Consider the following 21,622-nt stretch of genomic DNA (forward strand, 5'->3'; position numbering starts at 1 on the left):
CCTTTCCAGCTTATTGATCTATAAACAGACCCAGGGGGTCGTTTCATAATAATGCATACCTTTGTATCTAGTAATCCCTTGCTCCTGGTGGGTTTATATTTGCCCCCTTCTGCTGATGTTTCAGTCCCTGAAGTCATAATGCAGAAAGTGCTCACATATGGTGTTGATGATGTTCTGATTATAGGAGATTTTAATATGACCCCGTCCCCTGATCTGGACAGACTCCCCTCCGCCTCTCGGTGAGCCCCTGGCTTGGTCCAGTGAATGGGTGCGTTCGACCTGGTGGATGTATGGCGTTACTACAATCCTTAGGACAGAGGTTTCTCCTGCCATTCAGCATCCTTCCAGGCGTTCTCACGCATTGACTTAGCCCTCGCCTCCCGATCCATGATGCGCCGGATCACTGAGACCAGTATGCTCCCAAGGGGGGTCTCGGACCATGCTCCGCTGCGGATTGGGTTGGTGGCCGGGGCGCAGGGGGTGCGGATGTGGCGTCTGTCCAGATTTTGGATTGAGGATCCTACTATACAGGAACATATTCAGGAGGGTGTCTGTCATTACTGGTTTGCTAATGCAGAATCTGCTGCCCCTGAGGTCAAGTGGGATGACTTTAAGGCCTGGGTTCGGGGGGCCTATATCTCCTGCATTGCTGCTGCACGCAAAGCCTCTGCACAATCGCTTACTGAGCTTGAGAGGGAAGCTGACCAAAAAGAGGCAGCATACGTGGCTAACCCAAATCCCACTGCATATGGGGCATGGCAATTTGCACCGCAGCAGCTATGCCTGCTAAGGATAGACGCAACACACAAATCCCGTCAACACCTAGCCCAGAGCATTTTCGAATTTGGAAACAAAAATGGCAAGATGCTGGCTTGGTTGGGAAAGGGTCAATTTGCAGTGACTACTATTAGTGGAGTTAGGGACCAGACGGGCACCATACTGCACACACCCTCTGAAATCAATGACCGCTTTCTCCTTTACTATAAACAACTCTACTTTACCAACTGACCTGCACTCCTACCTTGACAGAATTAACCTCCCTAGGCTTGATGACGAGACGCGTGCTGACCTTGACCAGGAAATAACTCTCGAGGAGGTTCAGAAGGGCATGACCCAACTTAAGCCGGGCAAAACACCTGGGGTAGATGGGTTACCTGTAGAATTCTATACACAGTATTTAGACCTGCTTGCCCCTAGGCTTACATCCCTTTTTTAACAATTTCTACTCCTGGGAGAACTGCCGGACTCCATGTCAGAGGCGGTTGTGGTGCTCAAGCCTGGTAGGAATCCTGAGGACTGCTCCTCGTACAAGCCGACATCCCTTCTCAACGTCGATGCAAAGATCTTAGCCAAGGTACTTGCAAATCGACTTTCAGCGGTCCTGGAAGACATATTTCATGTCGACCAAACCGGCTTCATACCGGGTAAGGGTACCGACATTAACCTCCGACGCCTCTTTCTGAACCTCTCGGTCACCCACACCAACAGTGGTAGCAGAGTCATAGCTTCCCTTGACGTCGAGAAGGTTTTTGACTCGGTCGAATGGAAATTTCTGTGAAAGGTAATGGATAGGTTTGGGTTCGGTCCTCATTTCATTCACTGGCTTAAAATGCTCTATAGCTCCCCCAGAGCCCAAATCCGTACCAATGATAGATTATCTGAGTCCTTTCCATTGGGGTACAAGGCAGGGGTGCCCACTTTCCCCCTCCCTCTTCGCCCTGGCCTTGGAGCCACTGGCGATACTTATTAGGGAGTCTGCCGTGGTTAAAGGACTCAAGGTGGGTCCGCTGGAAGAGAAGCTCTCCCTATACGCGGATGACGTGCTGCTTTACTTACACGATGCGGATGACTCTCTTGCGGCGGCCCTAGACATGTTTAATGAATTTGGACATTACTCGGGAGTGCGCATCAACTGGGACAAGTTAATTCTTTTCCCTCTTGATCCCCTAACACGCACTAATGCCCCAGACAACCAGTTGGTGTGGGCAGAACAGTTTAAATACTTCGGCATCCAGGTTAGAAGAGATCCGGCCAGCTACTCTGATCTTAACATAACTCCTATACTTACCCATCTTAAGGAGAAATGTATGGCATGGTCCTCACTACCCCTGAATCTTATGGGAAGAATTAACCTCTTGAAAATGATCTTCCTTCCCAAATTTCTTTACGTTTTTTTGTAATTCCCCAACCTGGATGACCAACCTGTTCTTTAAGGAGGTGGAGAAATGTATGGGTAGCTTTATATTGGGAGGGGCACTTCCTAGGATAGCAAAACATACCCTGGTTCTTCCGGTAAGATGTGGAGGCCTGGCACTCCCAGATATGCGTGTGTATTTCTGGGCGGCAGTGCTGGTCACTGTCCAATGGTGGTTAGTGCGGTCACGAGCAAATGTGGCGATCTGTCTAGAGGCAGCAATCTTAGGCTCTCTTCAGGAACTGGGGAATTTGATTTACCGGGGGCCCCGAGCATATGGTGCGTTACCTCAGTCCACTAAGACTACACTCAGGGTATGGGCTGCTTCAAGGACTAGATTTAGATTTACTTGCCCCAATATATGGTCTCCATTCACCCCGCTATGGGGCAATCCCAATCTCCCACATCTCCGTACCATCCCTGACCCTCAGATCTGGGCTAGGTATGGGATAAAGATTTTGGGGGATATTCTAATGGCCGACAGACTGCTCTCACTAACAGAACTCAGGACCCGATTCCGTCTACCTGGCTGAATGACATTCAGGTACCTCCAGCTGCATCATGCCATAAGAGCTCAGTTCCCTACTATCCTGAAGCTAGACATGGATCTGATAGAAGGTAGATTGGCCCTAGAACAATTATCTAAACCCTTGTCCACACTGTATTTTGATCTATTGGGATGTCACTCCCCCAGGATGGAACACCTTTGGGAAAAGTGGAAGACCGACATTCCAGACTTAGACAGGAAGGACTGGGATGATTGTCTTGGAGAAAGTGCCCAGACATTAATTTCATCTAGGGACAGGCTGATCCAAGTCAAATTCTTGCACATAGTTTATTTTACACCCCAGAGGTTACATAGCATATACCCAAAAAGATCTGCTAATTGCACTAGATGTGGTGGAGAGAAAGGTACATATATGCATATGTTCTGGAGCTGTCCTAGAGTGGCCCGGTTCTGGATGCAGGTGGTTGAACCTATAAACTTTCGTCTTCAGCTGGTCACCCCTGGACTGTTGCTCCTAAGCATTCATGATGACGACCAAAGACCCAGATACACCAAAATACTTATATGTTTTCTATTATATTAAGCTAGAAGAGAAATCATACTTAAATGGAATTCCCGATCCCCCCCGTGGGTTCTTGGGAGCAGGCTATAACCTCAGCTCTTCCCATGTACAAGTTAACCTACATATGCAGGAATTGTCCTGAAAAATATGAGAATCTGGCAACCCTGGACTGCATAGTGGGCACAGATATCTGCTAGTAGGTTTATACTCAGGGTGTAGCCGAGCCCTCTCGTGTTAATTCTATTACTTCTTCTGGAGGATGCTTAGACTTGTACGTTATGTTGATAATACACAAACCTGTATATATGATGCTCAGCTTTTGTATGATACCTACATCAGGGCTTGACAAATTTGCTTAGAATCTAGGAGCCAGCTGAAAAAGTTATGAGCCAGTTTTTTAAATCCTCTGCCCAACACCGAGAACTGCATGTCTGGGGTATCGGGCAATAAGAATTGCTCATGCCTGATGCCAAGCGAAAAAAGAACAAATATTTAATAAAGAACTTTAAAAAAATAACTTTTGTTTTGTTTGTTATAAGATTTTGCAAATAAGTTTTTTTCTCCTTCACTGATGTGCTCTGATAGCCTGCACTAATGGGCACTGATGAGCACTGTTGGGCTGCACTGATGAGGCGGCATTGAGGTTGGAACTGATGGGCACTGAAAGGTGGCACTGATGGGCACCAATAGGCAGCACTGAGGTACCACTGATGAGAACTGACAGGTGGTACTGATAGGCAGCACTGAGGTGGCACTGATAGGCAACACTGAGGTGGCACTGGCAGGTAGCACTAATGGGCACTGATAGGCAGCACTAACATGTCTAACTGATGGGCAGCACTAACATGTCGCACTGATGGGCAGCACTGAGGTGGCACTGATGGGCAGCACTGAGGTGGCACTGATGGGCAGCACTGAGGTGGCACTGGTAGGCACTGATTGGCACTGGCAGGTGGCACTGGCAGGTGGCACTGGATGGCACTGGCAGGTGGCACTGGCAGATGGCACTTATTGGCATTGGCAGGTGGCACTGGTTGGTATTGGCAGGTGGCACTGGTTGGCACTGGCAGGTGGCACTGGATGGCAATGGCAGGTTTCACAGCCGATAGTGTAACTGTGTGAAACTGAATGCTCTCTGTATGGAGAGAGAGAGGAGCTGACAAATTCAGCGTGATGTTGGAGGTGGGCGGGGCCTGGGGAGGGCAGGACCCAGCAGCTATCCAGCCAATGAATGGGCTGTTTAAGAAAGGGGCGGGGTCACATACATGTAGTGGCCGCCAAGGCCCCATCCCATTGGCTGGTGTTGGATAGCTGTGTCCCGCCCACCCCCGACATCCAACCTCAATTTTGACAGCTTCTCTCTCTCTCCATACAGTTTCACACACCACGACGCTGCTCTGCCAACAGCGTGTGGAGAAGGGAGGAGGAACCTCTCGCCATGTCAGCGGCTGCTGCGCCGCTCTCTTCCTGCTCCATCCCCACTACCGCCACTAATCACGGTACCAGACAGTGCTCTGTGTCTGGAGGGCGTACGAGGCCCGCGAGGCGCCTCCACTTTCCCGGCCAAGACCCCACAGCCCGCCCTGTAGCAGAGGCACCTGTCACTGACAAAAGCCCAGGCGCCAGGGCACAATTTCTGGTCGCAACGGCGACTTGGCGCCTGGGATTTGTCAAGCCCTGCCCTACATATAATTTTAGCTTCTTTCATATTGTACTTCATAAAATGTATCACACCTATATTTTTCTCAATAAAAGAACAGTCTGTTCATGTAAAAAAAATAAATGTGCAAAACAAAAAACATGCAATATAAAAAAAATGTGTTTGAAGATTCTAAAAATGTGGATATACATATCATTCCGTGTATGTGGCTAAATATCGATGTGCGATATTCAAGACGAAAGCAAAACAAAGCAAAATGCTTCACCCATGAAATAGGGCGATAATAGACACACACACGGATGTATACACATATGTAAATGGGGACCCTTGCATGATAGAAAAGGCAGGTCAGGAACATAACTGTTTTATATTATGTGTGGAATGAGAGCATATTGATCCTCAACAACTACATGCCATGTAAGGCCCCCCATAATCTATGTGTCCATATAACTCCGGATGTTTAGTTTTTGTGTAAAATCAGAATATTTAATGTCACTTCAAGATGTTATTGTTAATATACTCCTAGTGTGTTATAACAATAGAACAAAGTGAAGTGAAATGACTATATGGTACCTAGCTATGTGAGGGAGAAAAGGAACTGTTTATACAAGGTAAAATGAAACTAAATAGATGGTAATGGGGGGCAAAATATAGCAGTTTTTTGGAATTGGACAATTGCCTCGGCATCAGGCTAAATAAACTGGAAAAAATGTAATTAAAAACAAAAAAGAAAAAACACCATGGTTATCACAGCCTCAGATACATCCCCGGAACCCACTAATTCACAGATCGGTGGTGATCGTCCATTGTATGGCCAGAATGTCAACACCCAGAGAAAACCTCACAAGTCCAGCAAAAAAGAAAAAGAAGAAAGCAGGAAAACAAGACGAAGAGAAAAGAAACACGAGCATAAAAAATCCCCGTTATTCATTACAGGGTCAAACACAGCGTTAAAGACTAATGTTCTAAATTTATCAAAGACCGCTAGATGACTCTGAGATTTCTCTCCTACGCAAAAGACTTAATTTTTGTCCTACTAAACACTTTGTTTGGGACTTTATTAGGCGCCTTTCACACGGACGGCTATTCTGCCGCAGTTAAAAGCATGTTTTCTTTTCTGTGAAATTCAAGATTCCAGGCACTGCGATCAGCTGCATTTGTACTGCATTTGTACAGTGCGATTAGCTGCGGTTGCCTTTAGCTGTGGTTTGCCATTTCCATAGCAACCCGACAGGGTACCGACTATTGAACCCCCGCCAATGCCCAACACTGTTTGGTATGAATCTTGAGGGGGAACTCCACGCCAAATTTTAAATAAAAAAATGGCATGGGTTCCCCCTCCAAGAGCATACCAGGCCCTTCGGTCTGGTATGGATTTTAATGGGAACCCCCTACGCCGAAAAAACGGTGTGGGGGCCCCCCAAAATCCATACCAGACCCTGGTCCCCGGCGAGTGCCCCCCCCCTCCTGAACCGTACCAGGCCGCATGCCCTCAACATGAGGGGGTTGGTGCTTTGAGGCAAGGGGGGCGCCCTGCTGGCCCCCCCACCCCAAAGCACCTCGTCCCCAAGTTGATGAGAACAAGGGCCACTTCCTGACAACCCTGGCCGTTGGTTGTCGGGGTCTGCGGGCGGGGGGCTTATCAGAATCTGGGAGCCCCCTTTAATAAGGGGGCCCCCAGATCCCAGCCCCCCACCCTATGTGAATGAAAAAAGTGTCAATTAAAAAAAACACAGTAGACAGGTTTTTAAAGTGATTTATTAGGCAGCTCCGGGGGTCTTCTTCTGACTTCGGTGGTCTTCTTCCGACTTCAGGGGTCTTCTCCCTCTCTCTGGTGTCGTCTCCGTGCTCTCTGATTCTTCTCCGGTGCCTTCTTCCTTCTGCCGGGCTCCTCCGCTATCTTCTGCTCTTTTGCTAGCGGAGGAGCAAGGTCTCCCGAGAGGTCTTCTTTCCTCTTCTCTTCCTGAGATGTTGACACGACGCTCCTTCTCGCTGTAATGCCGTGAGCGAGGTCCGCTACCAATTATATAGGCATGGGGCGTGGCCACCAGGCGATGTTACCCAGTGACCCCGCCCCTTATGTCGTCACAGTCCCATCATCCCCTTTTTGGTAGACCAACTGTTGCAGGTATTGGATCACTGAGCGAACGCTTGGGCCAATGGGTAGATGATCAATTATAACCTCTGGTTAGTGATCTACCGGGATTTCTCAGACACCACACACCTTTTGATAAAATTGAAAGACCTCACATGGAAGCCCAATTACAATTGGGTTACATGTGATGTCTCCAGTCTCTACTCATTCATCCCACATTTCCTGGGCATACAAGCGGTTTTATTCTTTCTCAAAAGATCAGGTTGGTTTTCGCTTTTGCTACAGGAGTTTATTTTATTGAACATTGAATTTGTGCTCACACACAACTTTTTATGTTTGATGGTGAATTTTATCTCCAGACATGCGGTGCCTCGATGGGAGACAAATTTTCTCCATCATTGGCCAATCTGTACATGGGATGATAGCAGAGGGATCGTATTTTTGGATCAAATAGCCCCCCGCCACAAAGATACTATATTTTATTGTCGCTTCATAGACGATTTGTTGTTCGTTGTCACCGACGAGCAATTCAACATGGAAACTTGGTTGGACTATTTAAATGAAAATGATTTGAATTTACGATTCACAGGGCATCACAGCCCTAGGTCCATCGAGTTTCTGGATGTTGAGTTGCGGGCCAGCGACAGCGAGGTGACCTCTAATTTGTTTAGAAAACCCACTGCAGGCAATGCCTTGTTGAGAGCCGATTCAGGCCACCCAAAACATACAATAAGAGGGATCCTGGTCGGCCAATTTCTCAGGCTAAGACGTATCTGTAGCAAGGATTCTGATTTTATAAAGGAAGCAGGGGAAATGGCAACTAGATTTGAGGACCGAGGTTACTCTAAATCTATGATTTTCAGAGCCTTTAGGATTGCTGAGAACACCCCACGTTCTCAACTAATATCAGACAGTGGCTCTTTTAGAGCTGTCAATAGAAAAGAGTTCTCTTCTAATGCCAGTGCCCCCCCTGTGTTCTCAACACCCTTCAGTGTGGAATTTAATCGAATCAAGAACATCATTAACAGGTACATTCCTGTACTATTTAATGATCCCATATATGCTCGAATCCTGACAGGCGGCATTAAAACAGTATCTCGCAGAGCTCCCAAAGATGCCTATCGCCCAGTCTATACACCAGCACTAGTCCTGGAACCCACTGGCTACAGTTTAAAGGCACCTTCGGATGTGGTAGCAGAACATGTACCTATTGCTACTTCATTAAAATGGGCGATACGGTCTGTTCTGCTGCGACTGGTAAAATACTCAAAATTTCTTCATTCATTAACTGTAACACCAAACTCCTAATTTATGTCATCACTTGCAGTTTATGCAATATCCAATATGTAGGACGGACTACCCGACGGTTGAGAGACCGTCCTTATGATCATCTGTATGACATCGATAGAAATCATTCTACCAATGTCGCCAGACAAGGATACTTCAGGTTTGGGTATACAGGGCATAGAGAGAATTACCACACCCATTACAGGGGGCGATAGATTCAGAACACTCTGCAAACGAGAAGGAAATTCCGATCGTGTGTACAGAAATCCGACGCACAAAGTGCCACGCATGCTCAGAATAAATTAAGAGACGAAAGCTATTGGCTACTGCCCCGTTTATAGTCCCAACGTACGTGGTTTACGTCACCGCGTTTAGAACGATCAGATTTTCCGACAACTTTGTGTGACCGTGTGTATGCAAGACAAGTTTGAGCCAACATCCGTCGGAAAAAATCCATGGATTTTGTTGTCGGAATGTCCGATCAATGTCTGACCGTGTGTACGGGGCATTACACATTTTTTTATATTACATGTTTTGTTTTGCACATTTATCGATGTTTATACCTCACTTAATGGTTTTATTGGGTATTTGGCAGACACATGAATATCGTATGTTATGTATTTGATTTAGAAATATATTATATGTATGGAGTACCAAGGAGAGCGATCTGTTGCAGCCCACTAATCGAACCCTGAATTTATAAAGGTCACTCCAAAAAATGTTTATTATTTAGTTCCCTTTTCTTTCATGGGTTGAAATTATTTAATATATTGGTTGCCTTGATCGCCTCCGTGATTACTCCTCCCCCACATGTGTGAAAGGTTTTTGCAGGACCACAGCTGATCGCTATCTGGATTAGATACAATTGGTCAGGTGACCACCATATATCATTTTGTTGTGTATAAAAGATGGATTGCGATCGGTATTCCTACAGCTATGATTAAGCGCCATTAACGGTGCAAACGTGTCAACTATCATCTGGATCTGTGTCTCTGATTGATGCATGGATTAAGCTTTATTTAATAAAGGCATTATTTTGGAGTGCGGACGTCTTTTTTCCATTTTCTGCCATTTGACTTTGCTGAGCCAGCACCCTTCATCTCCTACACACTAGGACGGTGTGAACACAAGCGATACCACCTGGAGCGGTAATTACCTTGACTTAATCCATGTCCTTAGTCTGCTTGTCTTCAGCAAACTATTAGCGGGCTTTCTTGTGCATCATCTTTAGAAGAGGCTTCATTCTGGGATGATAGCCATGCAGACCAATTTCATTCTGTGTGTGGCGAATGGTTTGAGCACTGACCGGCTGACCCCCCACCCCTTCAACCTCTGCAGCAATGCTGGCAGCACTCATACGTCTTTTTCCCAAAGACAACCTTTGGATATTATGCTGAGCATGTGCTCTCAACTTCTTTGGTCGACCATGGCGAGGCCTGTTCTGAGTGTAACCTGTCCTGTTAAACTGCTGTATGGTCTTGGCCACCATGCTGCAGCTCAGTTTCAGGGTCTTGGCAATCTTCCTAAAGCCTAGGCCATCTTTATGTAAAGCAACAATTCTTTTTTTCAGATCATCAGAGAGTTCTTTGCCATGAGGCCAGTATGAGAGAGTGAGAATGATAACACCAAATTTAACACACCTACTCCCCATTCATACCCAAGACCTAGTAACATGAACGAATCACATGACACTGAGGGGGGAAAATGGCTAATTGGGCCCAATTTGGACATTTTCACTTAGGGCTGTACTCACTTTTGTTGCCAGCAGTTTAGACATTAATGGCTGTGTGTTATACAAGCTGTACACTCACTACTTTACATTGTAGCAAAGTATTATTTTTTCAGTGTTGTCAGGGCTGTCTTAATGAGTGGGCACACCTGGGCACTGCCCAGGGGCCCCAGCTGCATGGGGGATGCTGGGATGTAGAGGAGTCAGAGTGCTGGGGGGATATCTGGGGTGTAGAGGGGTCATAGTGCTGGGGGGATATCTGGGGTGTAGAGGGGTCAAAGTGCTGGGGAGGAATCAATCTAGCAGATATATTATATGCACAGGACAGTTTTGTTACTTGTATGTATGTAGTATTTTCCCACTGTTTCTTTGCTGTACAGAATGATTGTTCATGTAGTTAATGCGGAGCTCCACCCAAAAGTGGAAGCTCCGCTTGTCTGCCTCCTACCTACTTGATGTCTGTTTACCTGCGCTGTCTCCATTGTAGAGGCCCCAGAGCATTACTGCCCAGGAGCCCATGATGCTATTAAGACGGCCCGAGTGTTGTTACATGAAAAGATATAATAACATAGTTACAAAAATGTGAGGGGTGTACTCACTTTTGTGAGATACTGTATATTACTATTGATATTTGATATAAAATCTGCAATTACTAATAATCATTGCAATGTCTACATACAGGTAGTCTTAATAATTAATTCAGTTGGTGTGCTCATGAATTACAACTTTTAAAAAAATTGCAAAAGGAAAAATGCCAATATATCACCTCATCCCTGACTCCTTTTATCTTGCCAGGAATGGCTGCCATTTGCTGAGAAACATCACCCTGGGTCTTTCTAACAGCTTCCAACTCTTGCTGGAGATGTAGGAGTTTTGTCTCCAGTTTTCCCAAGTCTTGCAGGAAAATGTCCCTTAAACTTTCCTGAGGTGGGCTGCAAAGAAAAGAACAATTAAGTTTGCATCTTAATACCAAGACTAGTAAAAGTGTGCTTGTTTTAACAGGATGAATACTGACATGCATGTTGGTGCTGTCAAGTGCAAAAGTGTGCATTGTTGCGGTGTCAATGGGGTGGATTTACTAAAGGCAAACAGATTGTGCACTTATACCCAATCACATGCAAGAAAAAAAAAAAAAGAAGCATTTTTGCTTGCACATGATCGGATGATGGAAGTCAGTAGTGCTTCCCCTCATTTACTAAGCTCTGGAGCAACTGCATTTGCAGAGTGCACAGTCTATTTGCCTTTAGTAAATCCATCCCAATAAGTGCCAAAATGCACAAAAATGTTAGCAAAATAAATTGGTGCACATCACAGTGGTACTGACGAATGCAAAAGAGCATGTCATTCAGGTGTCAATTGCAAAAAATTGTGCATTGCATTAGAAGTCCAAAAAGGTGTACCATAGCAGTGTTGCCTAGTGCAGAAGTACATGCTGGTGTGGTATTGGCAACTGCAAATGTACTTGTCAGTGTTGCCAAGTACAAAAGGTCATGCTTAGTACGATGTCAGCAAGTGTAGAAGCACATACTGGTGCAATACCTTTAAGTGTAAATGTGCATGTAGCTGCGTTGTCAGCTAGTGCAAAAATTCATGGATGTGTGGTGTTGGTGAATGCAAAGAAGCAGAAAAGCACATCATTGCATGCAGAAGGCACCTAGTTGCAGAGTGCAGAAGAGTACATTTTGGCAAATGTGCATGCAGTGCGTTTGTTAGTAAGTTAAATGCGCAGCAATGTAGAAAGCAATAAGGTGTAGTGGTGGTAAGCGGGGTCTTGCTTGTCAGGTGCGGTGGCAGTGAGTAGGGTCTTGCAGCGGCAGTCATGGGGTCTTGACAGCAGTGGGAAAAGAAATCCTATCAATCTGTGAATTAGGTCAGATGGCTCAATTCACATAAATATTTAGCAAAGCATTTATCTCTAGAATATAGATGCTTTGCTATATGTTAATGTGCATAGAGTCAGCTGGCTAGGTGCACAGTATAAAGGCCTCTGAAGTCAGGGGGAGTGCCGACCCATTCCCCTGTACATTGAAGAGAAGGCTGTCACTCCCCCTTTCTGGCAAAGGGAAATTGTGAGAGACAAAGAGCTGGAATGACAGGCTGTGGTCACAGTATGTGGGAAAGAACTGGTATCAGGCTTTGGACAGGGCTTAATATCAGACTGCAGGCTTTGTGAAGAGGCCTGGTGCCCTCAGTTCACTGCACTGTACCGGAAGTGAGGGGTGATTATTCCGCCGCACACTTCCTATGGACATACACAGGTGAAGATTATTGTAACAGAAACCTACAGAACCCCTTAAACATGCTTCCGAACACTTCTGACTCTGGCTTCTATAGGGCTGCCGAGAGTTCTAAACCCTGCTGTGCGCTCTGCTATGGCCCAGGAGGTGAGAGGGAAGGTGGAGCTTGCTGTCCCTCCCACTTCCAGGGTTTTGATTTTATTTAAAGGGATTTTTTTTCTACTTTCACATCGGCTGTGACTTATAATTTTACTTGAGGACGCCCTGGAGGAGAGGTGAAACGCGTTGACGCATTTCCGGTTTCCTAACCGACGATGCCACTCGGTCGTTGGTTAGGAAGCCATGGAACGCACGCCGAGTCGCGGCGAACCTCTAAGAGCCCCACTCTCTGTCCCATGCTCGTTTTTATCTGCCATCCTGTAAGTGTTGCTTATGATCGTGCAAATAAACACTTTTATACAGTACTTCACTATGAGCTTTTATTTGTTTTGTCAAGCCGGGTGGATATCTCAGCTACCCCTGAAACCTTTATTTGGAGATTCCATTAAGGCGTTCCAGAGTACCATCTTTCTCACACCAGTAACACTTGTGCCCCAGACTGCAAAGCTGAGTGTCCATTTTTTCTGGTGAGTGGGGATACGAGAGGGGGTGTGGCACACGGCACAGCATGTTTACTAGAAGCACTTCAGCACCTTCTAAATCATTTTGGAGAACCGAGCACTTTATAAAAAGACACTGTTTTAGCAATTGTTTTTTGTCATAGGAATGATTTTTATATTATCACAAACTGTAAGCGCTGTATTATTTTGAAAACAATAGATATGACTATTCTGCAGCACCACAAGAATCCAACCATCCACTGACATTTACCTTTTAACCTCTGCCCTGAGCTGCAAAATCTGGTCTTCTACATCCTGTGGAAAGAAATGACAATCTGTTTTCAGTGAAAATATATACAAATGTATATATCACCACAACTGTCCATCTCAAATGGATTAATTCCAAGCCTGACCTGAAAGTATTGCATACTGTGCAGATTTCAGTACTGCCATACCTCATCTCCCTGTGTTTTTCCTCATCAGTACATTATCATGCTAAAACATAAAGACACAGCTTTTTTTCCCCCCCAGTGTTCGCCTCACCTTAGACATTTGAAGCATTTTTTGAAGAATGTCCTCCAGATGATCTTGTTGCTCCTGTCTCAGTCCTATCAATGCAGTCTAGAACAATGAAATTGTACAGTGAAATTGCATTATTTAGTCACCATTCTTTGCATGTACAGTACTGTGCAAAAGTTTTAGGCAGGTGTGAAGTACTGCAAAGTAAGAATGCTTTCAAAAATATATTTATTAATTGTTTATTTTTATCAATTTCCAAAATACAAACTAAGAGAACAGAAGAAAAATCTAAATTAAATCAATATTTCCTGTGGACTATCCTATGGCCTCAAACCAGCATTTCTACACTAGCACACTTTGTACCCTTGCACAAAGTCAGGGATTTTGTAGGATTAGAAATAGGTGTATGATGAACCAATTATGCCAAACAGGTGTTAATGATCATTGATTTCATATGTGGGTTGAAGCACAGTCAATAACTGAAACAGAAACAGCTGTGTAAGAGGCTTAAAACTGGGTGAGGAACAGCCAAACTCTGCTACTATGTGTCAGCAGCGCGTAAACATTCCTGTTCCATGACAGCTGCTGGTCTCATTCCAGCATCCTGGTTTTAGCTGTGATGCATTCTCCCTGTCTGCCTGTCCACCTGCAAGGTGATTGTTGTAGCCAGTCTCTGGGGGGAGACCAAGCCTGATTTAAGCCAGCCAAGCCTGCAGTCTCATGCCTGTCTCAGCAAAAAGACACAAGGTAGCTATACTGCATCAGCAAGGTCTCTCCCAGGCAAAGATTTCAAAGCATACTGGGGTTTCAAAGATGTGCTGTTTAAGCTTTTTTGAAGAAGCACAAATAAACGGGCAACGTTGAGGACTGTAGACACAGTGGTCAGCCAAGAAAATTTAATGCAGCAGATGAAAGACACATTATGCTTACTTCTACTTCCCTTTGACATCAGAAGATGTCCAGCAGTGCTATTAGCACAGAACTGGTGGAAACCATTAGGACCCAGGTACACCCAGCTACTGTCCAAAGAAGTCTGGCCAGAAGTGGTTTTCATGATAGAATTGCTGACAAAAAGCCATATACCTCCGACGTGGAAAAATGGCACGGCTGGGCGAAACAATGTCACTTTCGCCTTGTGGCCACTAGGGGGCGCGCCCCCCCCCCCCCCCCGATCACCGCCGGGCTCCCACGATCGCCGCTGAGACACGGAGAACCCGGAACTGTGTGAGTAAACACACAGTTTCCGGTCCTCTGAGGGGAGAAGTGACAGATCGTCTGTTCATATAGAGTATGATCAGCGATCTGTTATCTTTTCTGCACAGTCCCGACCCCCTTCAGTTAGAACACACACTAAGACAAAATTAACCCCTTCACTGCCCCCTAGTGTTAACCCCTTCACTGCCAGTGACATTTTTACAGTAATCAATGCATTTTTCTGATTAATGCCAATGGTCCCAAAAATGTGTCAAAATTGTCCGACATGTCCGCCAAAAAAAAAAGAAATAAATAAATCGCAGATCGCCGCCATTACTAGTCAAAAAAAAAAGTAATAATAAAAATGCTATAAATCTATCCCCTATTTTGTAGATGCTATAACTTTTGCGCAAACCAATCAATATACGCTTATTGTGATTTTTTTACCAAAAATATGTAGAAAAATACATATCGGCCTAAACTAAGGAAAACATTTTTTTTTTTATATATATATTTTTGGGGGATATTTATTATAGCAAAAAGTTAGAAATATTGCGTTTTTTTCAAAATTGTCGCTTTTTTTTTGTTTATAGCGCAAAAAAATAAAAACCGCAGAGGTGATCAAATACCACCAAAATAAAGCTCTATTAGTGGGGAAAAAAGGACATCAATTTTGTTTGGGTGCAACGTCGCACGACCACGCACTTGTCAGTTAAAGTGACGCAGTGCCGAATCGCAGAAAGTGCTCTGGTCAGGAAGGGGGTAAAATCTTCCGGGGCTGAATCGGTTAAGAAATATCTTCAGTGTAAATAAGAACAAGGAGTCCTAGAAGTGATGATTTGGCCCCCACTGAGCACTGAACTCAACATTATCCAGTATGTCTAGGATTACATGAAGAGACAGAAGGATTTGAGTATCTGTGGTTAGTTCTCCAAGATGTTTCGAACAACCTAGCTGCTGGGTTCCTTCAAAAACAGTGTGCAAGTGTAAACAGTGTGCAAGTGTACTTAAAATTTATGCTGTTTTGAAGAAAAATAAATAGTGGTCACACCAAATATTGATTTGACTTGATTTCTCTTCTGTTCATTTACTTTCCATTTTGTTAATTTTTTTTTTTTTCTATTTTTTTTTTTTTTTTTCTTTTTTCCACTCAGCAAGATTATTTGTCTGGGAATCGTTTTTCAGTTATCAATGCTTCCAACTTCTTCCCATTCCTGCTTCTCATCATCGTGGTAATGCTGATTGTACCTTTTTTTTTTTTTTTTCCCTTATAAAGCTTGTTTACGTTATATTTATACATTTTACCTTTATACATTTCTCTCCATCCCTCCCCCTTCCCCCCTAACCCCCCCCAAGGTCGTGCGTCCCCTCCTGCCCCCCTTCCTCTCTCCCCATCTTCTTCAAATCCATCTCTGTTTCAGCCTTCGGGGTCATTTAGCTGTTGATCTCTGGGTCTCTTTGTCCTCCTACCTAGGCTGTCCATATTTCGGCCGCTCTCAGGGATGTTTTAAACTCCTCCCACCTTTTCCATTTTATCTCAAAAGCGCCCATTTTCATGCCCTCACTGTACCTTAAGTAATCTAGGTTATGTATTTCATTGATTTTCTCTAGCCAATCCTTCATTGCGGGTCTTTCTGTTCTTCTCCAATATTTGGGTATCAAGCTTTTGGCCGCATCCAAAAGATGCGGCAGTAGCGTTCTCAGATAGGCTTTATTAGACATTTCACTCAGGTGAAATAGGCAAACCCAGGGGTCATCTGGTATACTGATCCCTGTTATATCTTTAATAAAACCCCTCACTTCTGTCCAAAATATTTTTATTATCGGGCATTGCCACCAGATGTGGGTCATTGATCCTAATTCCTTGCACCCCCTCCAGCAATATTGTGGGGGTCCGTTATGAAATTTGTTTAATCGATCTGGGGTCAAATACATCCTGGTTAGGCATCTGTAGTTTAACTCCAGGATTTTACTATTGACTGATGTAACTGCTGCTCTGCTTAGGATCAATGACCCCTCTAGGGGAGTAAGCTCCCTCCCTAACTCCTTCTCCCACTTCTTTATGAAAGAGGGGGTTTCTGTGTTCCCTAGACCTATCAATAATCTATATGTCTGGGAGAACCCCCCCTTCCTGTCTTTACCCAGGCACATTTTCTCTAGTGGACGTAGGTTTTCCTTTGATCTAGTTGGTTGTGGGAGGGATCTAATAAACTGACTCAATTGGCTGTACCGCCAAGTATTTATTACCAGCAAACTTTTTTTTTCCTTTAACTCCTGATATGTGCATATTTTGTTCTGATGCATGACGTCCTTTAACTGTATGTTTTCATCTAATAGCCATCTCCCAAATCACTCCCCTCTCCCTGGTGCGAAGTATGCTGAGTCCTTAAGTGACATTAGAGGGGAATTGTATCCCCAGTGCTCCCTCTTGTGAACCTTGTCCCATATCTTTAGTGCGTGTTTAGTGATCTCGTGCGTTTCAGAACTAAATTCCCTTAAATGTGGGGGTATCCAAATTATTCTATTCAACCTAGCATTGCTAATCTCCCTCTCCATTTTCACCCAGTGTTTATCTGCTTTATTTTTTGCCCAATCAATTACTCTGGCTAGAGCTATAGCTTCATAGTATTTACACACATCTGGTGCTCCCCATCCCCCATTACCTTTCGTTTTTGTCAATTGTGTAAATTTTAAACGTGGTGCTTTTCCTCTCCAGATAAACCTTAAAAAAATTGATTGCAGTTTTCTTAGATATGCCTGTGGAAGTGCCACTGGCAACATTTGCATTATATAGGTAATTTTTGGTAATACTACCATTTTATATATGTTTATTCTCCCTCCCCAAGATAATTGTCCTAGGTGAATTCTACTGAGTTCTTGCTTAATCTCGTTAAGAAGTGGTATGAAGTTGGCATGGAAAAGCGTCTCATATGAGGTTGTGATCTTAATCCCTAGGTAATTTAATTCTTTTTGCCCCCATAAAAAGGGGAAGTGCTTCTGATATGAATGATCTCTGGTTTTGCTGGTGTTGAAGCTTAGTGTTTCAGATTTATTTGGGTTTATTTTAAAGTTAGAAAGCTTGCCATACTCTAACAGGATTGACATTATATTCGGGAGGGATATCCTTGGGCGCGATATGTATAAGAGGATATCGTCCGCAAATGCGGCTAGTTTATATTGATCTTTACCTATCATTACCCCACTAATATCCGGGCACCGCCTGATCTTTTCTAGTAGGGGCTCTAGGGCTAATACGAACAAGACAGGGGAGAGCGGACACCCCTGTCTTGTCCCATTATACATATCAAACGGCTCTGAAAGGACTCCATTTGTTCTTATTCTAGCAGTAGGTCCCGAGTACAATGCCCCTATTCTTCTGCGTATCTTGATCCCGAAGCCCATCTCCTCTAGTGTGCCCATCATGAAGTCCCAGTCTACTCTATCAAACGCTTTTTCAGCGTCTATTGACAAGAGTAGACTTGGGACTCTACTTTTCTTCAACTGCTGCACCGCCAGGAGGGTCTTGATACTATTATCCCTGCCTTGTCGGCCTGACACGAACCCGACCTGATCTGGGTGCACAATCCTTTCTATTATGGGTTTTAGTCTATCCGCGATTACTTTAGCATAAATTTTCGTGTCGACGTTTAGGAGAGAGATCGGCCTGTAGCTTGAGCATACTGTGTTATCTTTGCCTTCCTTTGGGATGACCGCTATTATGGCTTCTAAAGCTTCATTTCTCATTTCTCCTTTTTCCCCAGTATCATTCATATAGGAGCACATTTTTGGTATTAGGAAATCCTGGTATTTTTTTTAGTAAAGCACCGTCAGTCCGTCTGGACCTGGACTTTTTCCCATTTGCAACCCTTTGAGCGCTTTCCTCACTTCAAGTTCAGTGTATGGGGCTTCCAAGGTAGCTTGTTCACTTTCTGAAAGATTAGCCAGGCCACTATCTTCTAGATATTTTTTAATTTTCCCTTGTTTTTCTTCCCTCTCTTCAATGCTGATTTTTTTATTTATAGCATACAGTCCCCCGTAGAACTCCTGGAAAGTCCTAGCGATGTTTTTGTCTTTATAGGCAATCTCGCCTGATTTAGTTCTTATTTTATCGATATAATTATTATTTTTCTTTTTACTTAGGACCCTAGCCAGGAGCCTCCCGGGTCTGTTGCCTCCTATATATCTTTCTTTCTTAACTCGCTTGTACACCTTGCGGTTATCTGTTTCTATGAGCTCTCGCATGGCTTCTCTTTTTTTATGTAATTCCACCATAATCTCCTCTTCTCCCGTTTGCTTATGTCGTTGTTCCAGCTCCTGAATGCTTTTCTGTATGGCTAATCTTTCCTTGGCCTCCTTTTTCTTCCTTTCTGAGCCCGCTTTTATTAAGATGCCTCTAATATAAACTTTGTGAGCCTCCCATACTACAGCTTCTGAGGTTTCCTCAACCGAATTAGTTTTAAAGTAAAATTCTAGTCCTTCCTTGATACGCTGGTCTATATCTCTATCGTGCAATAAATCCTCGTTTAATCTCCAGCTACTGGAAGGCTGGTTTCCTTTAACTGATTTCCACAGAAGGCTTACTGGAGCGTGGTCGGAAAATGTAATCGACCCTATTCTTGTGTCTACTACCTCGTCTACATACCTATGTTCCACTAAAAAAAAATCTAATCTAGAGTACGTCGAGTGTACGTGGGAGTAGTAGGAATAATCTCTGTTGTTCGGATGTTGCAACCTCCAAATGTCTAACAGTTGGCATTGGTGCAGTTTCCTTTTGAGTTTATTCATCCATATCCCTCCAGTCCCACGGACACACGACGTACTATCTTTCCCTGGATCAAGGCATATATTGAAATCTCCTGCAATGATGGTCCTCCCCCTTTTAAAGCTTTCAAGTTTTGAAAGGATGCCCAATAGGTACCCCCCTGGGTTGGTGTTTGGGCAGTAGATGTTTGCCAGCGTACATTCCACCCCGTTAAGATTGCCCCTGAGAAACAGAAACCGTCCCTCAGGGTCAATCATTCTTTCATCTGACCCAAACCTAATATTTTTGGCAAAGCCTATCGCTATACCTTTTGAGCTCTTAACTGGGGAATCCCCGTATTCCCAGTTTGGGAAGTCCTCGAGCGTATTCTTTGATTCCTACCCACGAGGAAATGCGTCTCCTGCAGGAAGACTACCCCTGCCTTGAGGAGCCTCAACTCCCCCACTATGTTTGCGCACTTCACGGGAGAATTGATACCCCTCACGTTGTATGAGATTAAGTTTATCCCAGCCATCCTATTGACGCACCTCCTTGTAGGCTGAATCTATCTTTTAAGTCTAGAGAACGGGGAGCAGTGCCACGCATGCCGGTCTTGTCCTCCCCCCCCCTCCCCCTCCCACCCCTGTCCCTCCCTCATCCCCCCCTTGTCCCCCCCCCCCCCCCCACCTCCCTCTCCCCCCCTTTTGAGGTAACGGACCTTCTCCTGGCCCTTTTAACCGTGGCCCTACTGACTCCTCCTGGCCCCCCGGTTTTCCCCCTGGAGGTTGAGCTCGGAGGTACCATCCTTGGATCTGCCCGCTTTCCCCTGAGTGCCCGACTCCCCCCCCTCCTCCCCGCTCCCCCCCGCCACCCCCCCGAAACCCACACCCCCCAGCCCTCCCCCCACCATTTTCGCCCCCCCCTTTTTTTTTTTCTCCTTTTTGTATCTCTCCTTTCTTTCTTTTTCCCTTCTTTTTCTCCTTTCTTTTTTTTTTCTTTTATTTGTGATCATATTACAATCTTGTGTCTCCTGTTTGCGGTCGCCTCATTTTGGTAACTGGCTTCCAGGCAGGTGTCCCCCTCCCTGTTCTCTTGGGTTTCGGATTTTTCCCACCACCCCGGAATTTCCACCAGTGGCAATTCTAAGCGTTGGCAGAATTTATGTGTCTCTTCTGGGAACCTAAGTGTCGCAGAGCGACCCTCCTTGTGTGCAGTCAGACATGCGGGAAGCCCCATGAATATTGGACGTCATTTGCTTTGAGATGGACTAGGAGTGGCTTGAGAGTTCTTCTCCTGGCTAGGGTTTCTGCAGATAGGTCTGGGAAGATCTGTAGGCTTTCCTCTCCATATTTCACTTGTTGATTTGTTCTTATGCTTGATTTAATCTTTTCTTTGTCTTGGAAATTGTGAAATCGGACAATTACATCTCGTGGGGCATCTCCCCTGATCTCCGCTGGCTTTCTTATCCTGTGGACCCGCTCCAACTTGATCTTAGGTCTATTATCAGTTGGGTCTAGGCGATCTCCAAAAATTTGATCTATTATTTCTTGGAGGTTTTCTTTCCCCCCTTCCATCTCGGGCAGCCTCTTATCCGCAGGTTCTTCCTCCTATTACAGTTCTCCTGGTCTTCCAGTCTGTACCGGAGATTTCTTTGTTCTCTTTGGATTTCTTCTATTTGCTGTTTGAGGACTTTTATCTCCATTCCCTGAGTGTCCGTTGTTGTTTCCAACTCTTCCACTCTTTTTAATGTATGGCCCATGTCCTGTCGGATTGCTCCGATCTCGCTTTTAATTATTGTTTCTAGTCTTGCGAACATTTCTGCCATCTCCCTTTTTGTTGCTATTTGTCTGTCCTCCTGGGGGGCCTCTGCGGTCTCTGCCCTTGCCTCCATACTTAAAGTGTTGGTATCCATCTCCGCTAGTTGTCTTCGTGTACTAACTTTAGGTAAGGGTTCAGGGGTTTGCATTTAGGACCGCCAGCCTTCCCTGGACTCCCTTTATTCCCATCTTGGACCATATATTTCCTTATAGCGCCCGGGCTCACGCTTATTCTATTACTACTAGCCGTATTGGCTGCAGCCGCCTTCCCTCCCCTTCCCTTCATTGTGCTATTCCCCCTGGGGGTCCTGCGGGGTAGGTATGGGTGTCCTTCCTGTATAATCCCTTGTGTGTTTATGTGGTGTGTGTTCTATCCTTCTCCGGTACTCTTTGCCGTCACCGAAGGGTTGCTTTCTTCTGGGGTCCCTGCCCCTTTGGGTCGGGTATTTTCCGTAAGCCCCTGATCTTTCTGGGGGTTGC

At 45.0% G+C, this 21,622-nt stretch overlaps 1 protein-coding gene across 1 annotated transcript in view; it reads right to left on the reverse strand.

Moving 5' to 3' along the window:
• SUN2 (Sad1 and UNC84 domain containing 2) overlaps positions 1-21,622 on the reverse strand; it is a gene marked incomplete in the record, with an annotated part of 201,639 nt that overhangs the window by 87,911 nt on the left and 92,106 nt on the right. The window contains 3 exon segments of the mRNA XM_073592532.1: positions 10,802-10,967; positions 13,143-13,186; positions 13,415-13,492. Coding sequence (XP_073448633.1) covers positions 10,802-10,967; positions 13,143-13,186; positions 13,415-13,492 — 288 coding nt within the window.

Source organism: Aquarana catesbeiana, linkage group LG07 (assembly GCF_042186555.1).
Source record: "Aquarana catesbeiana isolate 2022-GZ linkage group LG07, ASM4218655v1, whole genome shotgun sequence".
Taxonomy (NCBI): domain Eukaryota; kingdom Metazoa; phylum Chordata; class Amphibia; order Anura; family Ranidae; genus Aquarana; species Aquarana catesbeiana.